We start from the raw sequence: 12,443 nt of genomic DNA on the forward strand, positions 1-12,443 counted from the left end.
AAAGTATTTGACATTTCAAGCCGATGGCTTTTCAATGAAAAGGATTGAGAAGAGAAAAACAGAGAGAGAATTAAAATAAACAGAGAGAGAGAGAGAAAAAAAATGTGTATGGATAAACGGTTCAACATACATGCACATATTAGTGCTGGTGCCATGTGAAAAGTACCAGGACCACTCTGTAAATTGGTTGGTTTTAGGAAGCTCATCCATGTACAAAAACCATGTCAAAACAGACAGTGAAGGCTAGGGTAGTCTCCTGTAAAACAGTCCACCCCATGCCAACATGAAAAATGGGGGTTAAATGATGATGATAATGATATATGTGTAACTGTGCACATACATATACCTATGAGTGTGTGTGTGTGTTTGTCCCTCACCACCAACATTCGATAACTGGTGTTGGTTTGCTAGCAGCATTGTATCTTAGCAGTTTGGCAAAAGAGATCGACAGAATGGGAGTACCGGACCTTAAAAATTAAATACTGGGCTTGTTTTGTTTGACTAAAAATCCTTCAAGGCAGTGTCTCAGAATGGCTGTTGTCCACTGACTAAAAGATAAAAAGAAGCAACAGAAATGTGGAACTTACTCAGCTTTTTGCATCACAGCCTGCTGGTTCTCAGGGGTTGAAAATTCTGACTGGAACACAGGTACTTTATTGTCCAGCAAATATTCGTCCAGAGCATCTCCTACAATAAAAAAATGCATTCACTTTACAATTAAATGCTAATGTATAAAATGAACCAAATACAATTAGAAAAAAAACAAAATCCAATCCCACACAAAATCAAAATCATCAATATCCCATTGTGACTTCATAGCAAAATCCATACCCAGACTGAAATTACATTCACACATCCATCGCAAATAGATGCAGCTTCTTAATGGGTTTTTTCCCCCTTTATTACTCTCTTTTAGTCCTCTCCTTCAAACACTCATATGTCAAAACTGATGGGAGTGACCATCATATATATATATATACACACATAAACACATACATGACTGGTTTCTTTCACTGTCCATCTACCAAATCTTTTTATTGTAAAACTAGAGCTATAGTAGAAGACACAAGCTCAAGATGCTGAACAGTGGGACTGAATCCAAGACCACATAGTTGGAAATAGAGCTTCTTAACCACACACCGAAGCCTGCACCTAAATCAGCATCAATTTTCACAACAGCGCTTTGGGAATCAGTGCCATAGTAGTAATTAGGGTGGTAATCCAACAGAACCACCAAGGTGGAAAGAGTTAAGATGATTAGTTACAATTTGAGAGCAATTCGTCTGCTGTTCTTACAACCATGTAAAGGTTCCCTTGTTAGTTGATGCTTGTGGTGAAAGAGAGAAAAAGAAGGGTTATTGATTTAAAGAATGCCATTACGAATTTGATATACAAGCTGAAATAGACCATTAGCACCACAACCAGACAAGAGAACATTATGTAAAGATCCTGAAGTTGATAAAATAGAAAACTAAAATAAGAAAATGGTTTCAATATATGAAAATATAATTGGCATCAGCCAGTTGGTAAAATCTTAGTTCTTTAACAATATTTCAACAAGAAAGCAAATTCATTAAGAATGATACATAGAAATTGAAGAATAATACTAGAAAAGATAGATGAGGATTTGTCCAAGATTTACACTAATAATAATGTTTAACTCATATACAGCAGATTAAGGAGTGTTTTAAATACTTCAGAATAATAAAAAAAAAACTGCCTTGCCTGTGCTCGCTGACATAGCAGCCAATGGGCACAGACAAAGCTATGTTTCTTCCCAATCACATAATTCTAAGTTACATCCTATTGTGTGGGACCATGGGCAAGTGTCTTTTGTCATTTTACCACAGCCTTGAATTGACCAGTGACGTGTTAATAAAACTGTGGTAAGTGTAAATTGTGCAGAAACTATTGTATTTATTATTGTATTTCTATTTATGTAACTTTGTCCGTTTTTTCCGTTCTTGTTTTTGTATACATTTGCTGCTTTCTTCCAAGGAATCTAATACTCTTAGCTTAGTTTTTGCTTGGGGCTGACCAGATTGGAGTAATCTCAAAAATAATCAGATGAAATTGCGAGGATAATCTAAAGAAAACTTTGAATGACCCGTTCTTGTTTTCTTTGTATCGTCTATCTGAATGTTTTGTTGTCCCTTTCTTGTATCACCTAGCTGTCTGGATGTTTTGCATTCTTGTGCCATTTTGTATTTTATATATATATATATATAAAGAAGTTTAAGGACTGTATAAGGACTAACATGAAATCACTTGGAATGGATCCAAAGGCCATAGAAACCCTTGCTTTGGGCCAAGCTGGGTGGTGAACAAAACGATGGAGTGGAGTGAAAGCTTTTAAAGAAACCAGGATAATCTATGTGCAACTCAAAAGAAATCTAAAAAAATGCTACAACCAACAAGAAAATGAATCCCAACTACATTTTTGTGTGCACAACTTGTGATAGACGATACCTTTCTTTTGCTAGGCTAACATCTCATTTGTGGACCCATGAAATGTGAATTTCCACTGATTACTCTGGCTATCTATCTGTGCATATTTGTCAATGCCATGTATGTCATAAAAACTGCAAATCTATTGGAAGCCTCAAAACCCATTTTAAGATCCACATAGATCAGAACTTAACTGCAGCTCTTGGTGGTCTAAATCTGATATGCAATTTATGTGGATGTCTTTTCAAAATATTGTCTGCTTTAAAAAGCTACATGAGATGCCATAACAGATTTAAGGTGTAAGTACAACAGGTGGTCAGACTCTGCATAAGAAATAGACAGCCACCATATGTATGTATGTGTATATATATATATACACACACACACATATATATATATATATATATATATATATATATATATATATATATATATATATATATATATATATATATATATATATACATATATTATATAAAATCCGTTCTGACTGTGTGTGTCTTCTAAGATCTCGAGCATCCTCCATCTGGTTGCACTCAAATTTGATATGTAGATACTGACGGTATCAGGGTGTGTATAAGTCTTGAAAAAATTACAAAAATCAATTCCAGGTGAGAATGCGATCAATAAAGCCATGGGAATGTGCATTTGTGCATCAGTCTAACTCTGTCTTTTGCTGGTGTCTTTGTGGTATAAAGTTGGCTTACCAAGCACATTGTTTCTTGGTACAGTCCCACTGTGTGACACCTTGGTCAAGTGTCTTGAACGAAAGCCCCTGGTAGACTAAAACCTTTTGTGTGTGTATTTTGTGAACAGGAACTGTAAAAAGCTAGTCATATATAGATACCCCACTTGCCATTCTTGCCTATAGAAATACAGAGAACTATTAATGGGTGTGTTGCAAACTGATAAACAATGACACTCTTATTATAAATGCATGATTTAAAATAAATATAAGATAAGCAATTTGTTAGAGGTTTGCAGTTCAAGGAAAGAATTTATTTCAATTAAATGTTTATTATAAAGCTATGAAACACAATATGTTCCAGAGAAGCCAAATGAATAAATGTATCAGATAGTTCAGTCAAGCCTATCTGATACATCTATCTGTCCTCCTCCTCCTCTGCCACTCATAATGATTCACAACTCATCCTCTTTACAATGATCTAGCATTTACTTCTGATGCTAGCATTGATTGAACCACTTATGAAATTCTGTTTGGGAAGAAGGACACTGAAATATCCAATATACACTCTGTAAGTGAAATCTGGTAGACCCATTAAGAGTCCATGAGAGTTTTGTTATCCTGTTGATCAGATGGTTAAATTTTATTGAATACGGCATAATTTGCAACTGAAAATAACTCAGTTGTCTACTAATATCACTTTATTCTTAGAATATAATTGATGGGCTGCATGCAAATATGAAAGTAGCTTTTACAATATAATGAGATATTCAGCTATAATTTGTAGCTGAGATTGTCGGAGTTAATTTGATAATTATGAATAGTTGAAATAAAGGAATTAAAAATGCAAATGCTGCTAATTTTGGGTTTATGTAATTCAAAATATCCAAGTATATGTCAACCTTATGAATTTAAATCTTTGAAGCACAGAAAGCAATCTACAGTTGGCTATATTTTCTCTTTCTCTCCCTCACTTTCCAGGTGGGGAAGCCATGTATTCACCTCTTCAGCAAGACACCTGTTCCTCTCCCTCTATCATAGTTTCTTATTCTTCCAGTCTTTACCCCAGCTCAGTTGAGGGGTCTCATCTTGTGTGTACTTGGCAACCCCATTGGTACTGGTGCCACATAAACACCCAGTATACTCTGTTAAGAGGTTGACAGTAGGAAAGGCATCCTAATGTAGAAACCATGGCAAAGCAGATGTTGAACCTGGTGGAATCCTCTGGCACATCTGTTCTTGTCATCCAATTCATGCCAAGCTAAAACAATGCAAAATGCATTGTGATCAGTGATGTATAAGAACATCAGATAAACTGATTGATCATGTGATATACTTTGAGTTCCACTGTTAAAAATGATTTACACACAAATACAAGCACCCCGTCGGTTATGATGAGGAGGGTTTCAGTTGATTTGATCAACAGAACAGACTGCTCATTAAATTAACATGAAAGTGGCTGAGCATTCCACAGACACATGTACCCTTAATGTAGCTTAATTCAGCATGACACAGAATGTGACAAGGCTGGCCCTTTGAAATACAGGTACAACTCCTTTTTACCACCTGATTGTAGCATCATATTTTAGCATCATAGTATCATATTTTAGTATCCTAAGATATTCCAATAATGACTTTTGCAGTATTCTCATTTCTGTACTGACTTTATCTGCTACACAACTTATTATTAAATAGTTACATTCAAAAGAATTCTGGCACCAATACATAGTTGCAGTTGTTGTTTAGCACCCAGGTCAGTCAGTTCTACCAATGACCATGACACATTTATTTCATGTGAGTGTATAACCCATGCATGGATATTATGTGATGGGTTTAAATGAGCATCATCAACATACAAGTCTTCGGTAAAAAACATGCCTGGTTAAGGGGAAATATTGGTTTCAAATTTTGGCACAAAGCCAGCAGGTTTCGGAAAGGTGCTAAGTCAGTTAAAATCAACCGCACTTTTCAACTGGTACTTATTTTATAGAACCCGAAAGGATGAAAGGCAAAGTCAACCCCAGGGGAATTTGAACTCAGAAAGTAAAGACGGATGAAATGTCATGAAGCATTTTGCCTGGTGTGCTAACAATTCTGCCAGTTCACCACCAGAAGGAAATATTTCTCTAAGGAGAAATATTATCTTGCTTGGAAGCAGGTGAAGGTTGGTGACAGGAAAGGTATCTGACTGAAGAAAATCTACCTCAACAAATTCTCTCTAACACATGCAACCATGAAGGAAAAATGAATGTTAAATGATAAAGGTGATCATTAATATTTCTGTCAATTTTTTTAATTTGCTTATTTCATAAGCATAGGTATAGGAACATGGATCATATAGCCGTAATCTGTGAATTTCTATCTTGCTGTAGCAGAAGCACAACCAACAGTAGAACGTATGAGAAGGAGTAACAACATCAATGATGATCTTGTAGCAATGGAATCAATTGCCTGTCCTCATTTATTTTAATCGCAATCGCAATCATCATCATCATCATCATCGTTTAACGTCCGCCTTCCATGCTATCATGGGTTGGACAATTTTGACTGAGGGCTGGCGAGCCAGATGGCTGCACCAGGCTCCAATCTTGATCTGGCAGAGTTTCTACAGTTGGATGCCCTTCCTAACGCCAACCACTCCGAGGGTGTAGTGGGTGCTTTTTACGTGCCACCGGCATGGGGGCCAGTCAGGCGGTACTGGCAATGACCAGTACACGTGCCAGTGAAGCAACGTTGGTAATGAAAACACTCAAATGATGCCCTTGTATGTGCCACGGGTACAGAAGCCAGTTGGCTGCTCTGGCATTGATCACGCTCGGATGGTGGGGTACGGAAGCCAGTTGGCTGCTCTGGCAACGATCACGCTCAGATGGTGGGGATATATATAAGTAAAAATGAACAAGTCCACATAAAACTCATACATGCCGTGCAATTAGCAGTTTTTAATTACCGTAAATCCTCGAGTATAATCTGCAATTTTTTTCCTAAAATTTAAAGGTCAAAATCCCTAGTGCGTACTATATACGAGGTTAAAAATGAAAAATATTTTCTAAGCAATGTCTGAGTCTGTCTGGCAATGTTTATTCAGACGCATTTTGTGATGTCAGGCACGAAAGTACCTTAAGCTAAGCCTGAAAACAATGAAGTCATAAAAGAATCATCCATAACTTGAAGTAAGCAACATTTATTAAAATAAAAGTATTCAGAACACAGAATAACATGTAACAAAAACAATTTGAAAACATATTTACATTCCCATATAACAGTTAAGAACATCACCATTATTGTATTACGTATGCGCGGAAGTGTTTGTTCGACTAAGTGCTGCTGGCTTAATTATGCATGACTCAAGTTAGAGAAGGGGTGCGTATTATACACAAGGTTTAGGTTTTTCAGAGGTACAGCCCCCTAAAAATCCCCTGCATATTATACTCAAGGGCGGACTATACTCGAGGATTTACAGTATTTAAACAAATATACAGCATTTGTTATATATTCATTAGGAGTTCAATACACAACAAATTCATTCTGTCCTTCTACAACTCACATTCTAACATCTTAAGAGAAAGGATGAGGAATTTTTGGGAGCTATTTCTAGTAAGTTGAGCAATAACATAGCAGCTCCTTTGTTGGCTTGTGGTACTTGAAATTTAAATAAGCAGCAATAAGAACCCGAGACCGAACTAATCAGTTAAGTCCTCTCTTTACAAAGCATACATTATACGTTATTATGTAATTATTAATACTGATGGTGAAGAAGAACAAAACAACAAAAACAACAGCAACAAGAAAAACACATACAAATGAAACACACAAAGTTAAAAATAATAGATAATATTTAGTGATATGAGACGTGTGTATGATGATAGTAATAATATACAGTTGCGTCTTGATCAGTCATATTTCCAAAAGATAAAACAAAATTGAATTACCAAAATTAAGCCGCGAGTCTGGAAACCAAACAAGTTTCATAAATAATACAGTATTTTCTTTTTTATTTTTTTGTAATGAAATGAGAAGATTACTTAGTAAATATACAAAAGAAGAAAAAAAATCACAAATAAATATGGAGGTTTTAAGACATAGCGACTACTTCTGCTTATTTCAAAGATGAAAATACACAAGTAACAATAAATATTTTCAGAATTCTAATCCCCAGGCAATCGAGGATCCTGATCAGCAATGTGAAACTAATAGTAGTATTGCAATTTTTCAGTTTTGCAGTACTATATATGAGGACAAGTAGTCTAGTGGTTAGAGTATTGTAGTCATGATCATGAGACTGTGGTTTCAGTTCCTGGATCGGGTGGTGCATTGCGTTCTCTCATACCACCTAACTTAATAATTTTAGATATGCCACATGAAATGATTTCATACATCGGATCTTCTGGATTTTCAGTTGCATGGACACTCTACATTACACTTCTTTGTAACTGATTACTTTGTAGACTTATAGCCAAGTCTGTTAGAGGAGCTTTCTATGATAGCCACATACATATATATATATATATGACCTGCCTTTACCTTCCCGTGTCCTCTTTATATAGCAATTAACAATGGAATACTGGTCAAGATTAGCATTCCTTTTTAAAACTCTTAGATTCTTACAAATTCTGACCCAGTCAGTTTGTCTCCACTGAAATAAACTATTCTGCGTAGTTGGATATTTACAACCCCATCTCCTCTCCGTTACCCCATTATACCCTATGTGAGTGATTGTCTCTATGCTCCACTAAATTTCCTTCAACTAATTCTAACATAGCAGTTTTGAGAAATGATCAGAAATGCAACCAGCATACCATTATACATCAGGAAACCCACTTTATTATGAACTAATTATGGATAAATACATCATCTGTGAGTATGAAATCTCTCCTCATATCGCCAGAATTCAAATCTACTTCATTATTATGGATGGATTTACATTTTCAATTTCTGTGAAACTAAGATGTTGTTTAAAATACTTTTTTAAAGCCTGTTATTTGACTGTGCAACATTAAAGAACTTTGGAAGTCCATTTATTATCTAAATCTGATTTTTATAGAACTATCCCTGATGTTTCAGGAGTGTAGCCTCACCCCCTTAGATGTTTTGAGAACTCAGATGCTTTTTCGGCTGATGAGTACGGGTCACGTGTATTTGCTGCAACATTTGCGGCCTTAATAAAGGTGGTCTTCATACGAAACAATTGTACCGAAATATTGATCCATTTTTGTTGCTTTTTTCTTGTATATATACATACATATATATATTATATATATATATATATATATATATATATATATATATATATATATAATATAAAATAAATATAAGAGAGTGGTCACTATATGGCTCACTCTAGCACCAGTTAATCCAAAAGGTTTCAAGTGACCACTCTCTTATATTTATTTTGTAAAAATATTATAATATATTATAAAATATTATAATAATCCAGGTTTCTCGGAGCACTAGGCCACTTGGTGTTGAATAGATATACTATTAAATTAGTATCTAATTCTCTCACCCTTATTAATTAATTATAATTATGCTGCATTTATTTCTAAATGCTGTATTTGTTTTCTGTGAAAGTTTGGCGCGCTGTTAGTTGGGGCATTTGAATTATAACGTCGGATGTAATCAATTGAACCACACGCGTATTTATCGTTATGGTAAAATCTGGCGTGTGATTGAGTGGATTTCATCCAGATAGTTTTGGCTGACGAGCTACAAGTGGATTTTTTTGTAAGTAAAATTACATTTAATTCATTAATAGCGAAACAATTGTCCCAAAATAATCTGTATTTTTGTTATTTTTTATTTGCCCTGTCCGTGTGAGCTAACAATCGTACTGGCTTTCATGGGAAACATGTATTTTTTGTGGTTGAAACCTTTTGGATTAACTGGTGCTAGAGTGAGCCATATAGTGACTACTCTCTTATATTTATTTTGTAAAAATATTATAATATATTATAAAATATTATAATAATCCAGGTTTCTCGGAGCACTAGGCCACTTGGTGTTGAATAGATATACTATTAAATTAGTATCTAATTCTCTCACCCTTATTAATTAATTATAATTATGCTGCATTTATTTCTAAATGCTGTATTTGTTTTCCGTGAAAGTTTGGCGCGCTGTTAGTTGGGGCATTTGAATTATAACGTCGGATGTAATCAATTGAACCACACACGTATTTATCGTTATGGTAAAATCTGGCGTGTGATTGAGTGGATTTCATCCAGATAGTTTTGGCTGAGGAGCTACAAGTGGATTTTTTTGTAAGTAAAATTACATTTAATTCATTAATAGCGAAACAATTGTCCCAAAATAATCTGTATTTTTGTTATTTTTTATTTGCCCTGTCTGTGTGAGCTAACAATCGTACTGGCTTTCATGGGAAACATGTATTTTTGTGGTTGAAACCTTTTGGATTAACTGGTGCTAGAGTGAGCCATTCCTAACTACTCCCACATTTTGCGGTGCAGTTTAACCAAAATCGGGTATCTTATAGTCGTGATTCATTTCGAGCCCTTCTGGGTATTAGCGCACGTCTACGATGAGTCTACGATTTTAAAAATAATTTACTATCATTTTTTTTCCATTTTAATGCATTTTTTCGCTATTATATAAGGGGAAGTAACTCTCTAAAAATGTCTACGATGAGTCAACGATTAAAAAAAAATTTACCACCATTTTTTTCCATTTTTAATGCATTTTTTTGCTATTTTTTGGCTATAACTCTCTAAAAATGCTTATATAGTTATTTCCCTTACAAACCCGAGCAACGCCGGACGATACTGCTAGTATATATATATATACATATATAAATATATGAAAGAATGGAGTTGAACGACGAATTAACAAAATTCCTTTATTTTCGACATATGTTTCGGAGGCTGCATATTCCTAATTGCGAAGGAATAAGGAGTATATTATGCCGCTTTCTCATCAGGAAAAGCAAGGAACTTATGTCAACATCAAGATGCACAAAAAACTTTTAGATGACTATAGGCTCCATGTGAGCAGTCATCTAAAAGTTTTTTGTGCATCTTGATGTTGACATAAGTTCCTTGCTTTTCCTGATGAGAAAGCGGCATAATATACTCCTTATTCCTTCGCAATTAGGAATATGCAGCCTCCGAAACATATGTCGAAAATAAAGGAATTTTGTTAATTCGTCGTTCAACTCCATTCTTTCATATATTTATAATTTTTAAAAAAACATACAAATTTCCACACGAAAGCATGTAACTTCTCTGATGTGAATTTGCTACCCAGGTATTGGTTAACTGAATTATCCATAACAAGATAATTCATTCAACTACTCAAATATATATACATATATATATACATATATATACATATACAGCGGGGGGAAATAAATATTCGTACATGTCAAAATTCTTTATTTATTTAATTTCTAATGAACATAAATGGGATATACCAATACTATATTTGCATACACATGCATAAACTAAGAATATGCAAAAGAAATTAATAAATTATAGTAACTAAGGAATTTATATTCAATTATAAATATTTAGGGGTGAAAAAAGTATTCGTACAGAACATAAATAACTGATAATTCTGATTTAATACTTAGTAGCATAACCATTATTCAGTTCCACTTCAACCAATCTCTTCTTGTAGTTCTTAATGAATGACTTGCATGTTTCTTTAGGAATTTTTTCCCATTCTTCTTGACAAATTTTCTTCAAATCTGCAATGCACGTTGGGGCTCTTGAATGAATTTTAATTTTCAAATAATGCCACAAATTGTCAATGGGGTTCAAGTCAGGTGACTGGCTTGGCCATTCTAATAATTTTATATTGTGATCGACAATCCATTTTTTGCTAGAGTTCGCCATGTGCTTAGGATCGTTATCCTGTTGTAAAACCCACCCTTCACAAAGCTGGAGCTTTTCGACAGAGTCCCATAAATCTTTGTTCAAAATATTTTGGTACATCCCTGCATTCATTCTACCATCTATCACATGTAAATTGCCTGTACCATTTGCAGAGAAACACCTACACACCATGATGTTGCCACAGTTCATTCCTATGAAGTTCACTGCTGATTGTTTGTAGTGTAACACTACTCCCTGAAGCTAACAAATTTTCTTGCACCTCCTTTCTGGTGATCATTGCATTTTTTCTGATTCTTCGCTTCATTTTTCTTAAAGATCTAGGGGAAATCTTGCGTGGTGCACTGGATCTTATTCTGTTTTCAACAGTTCCTGATTTTTTTATATCTCTGAATAAATGAAGATATGGTAGAAAATGGAATACAAAGGGTCTCTGATATTTTCCTGTAACTTTTACCTGCTTTCCACTGTTCAGTAATTAAGTTTTTCACTGAATTTGTGAGTTCTTTACGTTTCGCCATTATTATGAAACTACTTTATGTTGTCTCAATGCTGAATGAAGAAGCTAGTGTTTTGACACTTAAAAATGACAATTGATAAGATTATTGGAACAAACGAGAAAGTTCTAGTAAAAAAAAAATTATTTGAACAGTATTTTGTGGCATAGAAAATCATAAATTTATTCTGTACGAATACATTTTTCGTGCCTCCAACAAAGCCTTTCATAATTCCTTAGTGCCAGGAGCCTTTTAGCACACACACACCCTTCGTACATTGTGTCCCATTTCAATTTAGATTGTTGTGTAAATAGAAGAGGTCTGCAGCAAACAGCAGCAGCAGAAAATGAGCAATGATCAGATATATTCCACATATTAGTAAATGTATATGGCAACTTGCATAAACACTAACATTAGAAGCCAAAGCAGTAATTTAGGCTGGCTGGGAAATTTAAATTTAAATTTGCTTCCAGCAATTCCTAAATTAAATATGTAATGTTGAATCTATCTTCCTTGTGGCATAAAATTTAACCATAGAAATTCCAAAGAAAAGAGAAAAATGCAAAGTAGAAAGTTTCAGCACTTCAGACTTTTATCATGCTTTGGGGTGGGAGGGGGGGGGGGGAGTAGAGATGTCTTTCAGAAATATCTGAGCAAGGTGTTTACAAGGTATCTATATTAAGTATCTATAAAACTGGAATTTTTTCACGCCTCATAGCAAATCAAATCTCTGTCAGTTGGGTGGTCACAATTGAAATGCCTCTGATCATTGGTTCACTCAAACAGGACTGGCTTGGGGCTAAAGAATAACAAAGCATTATAGAGATATTCTCTTCTACTCCTCTCACCTATTGGCAGCACTGGTGACATTTCCTATAAACACACCTATGTTGCTACTGCATCATCATCACCATCACCACCACCACCATCATCATAATCACTATCAACATCAACATTCTCCTCCTC

At 34.8% G+C, this 12,443-nt stretch overlaps 1 protein-coding gene across 2 annotated transcripts in view; it reads right to left on the minus strand.

Annotated features, from left to right (window-relative positions):
• Positions 1 to 12,443, minus strand: part of LOC115224684 (katanin-interacting protein-like) — a 656,564-nt gene that overhangs the window by 422,246 nt on the left and 221,875 nt on the right. For both annotated transcript variants that reach the window (XM_036513321.1, XM_036513315.1), the window contains exon 22: positions 588 to 687. In XM_036513321.1, the coding sequence (XP_036369214.1) occupies positions 588 to 687 (100 nt within the window). The remainder of the gene's footprint in view (positions 1 to 587; positions 688 to 12,443) is intronic.

This window comes from Octopus sinensis, linkage group LG2, assembly GCF_006345805.1.
Source record: "Octopus sinensis linkage group LG2, ASM634580v1, whole genome shotgun sequence".
Lineage (NCBI taxonomy): Eukaryota > Metazoa > Mollusca > Cephalopoda > Octopoda > Octopodidae > Octopus > Octopus sinensis.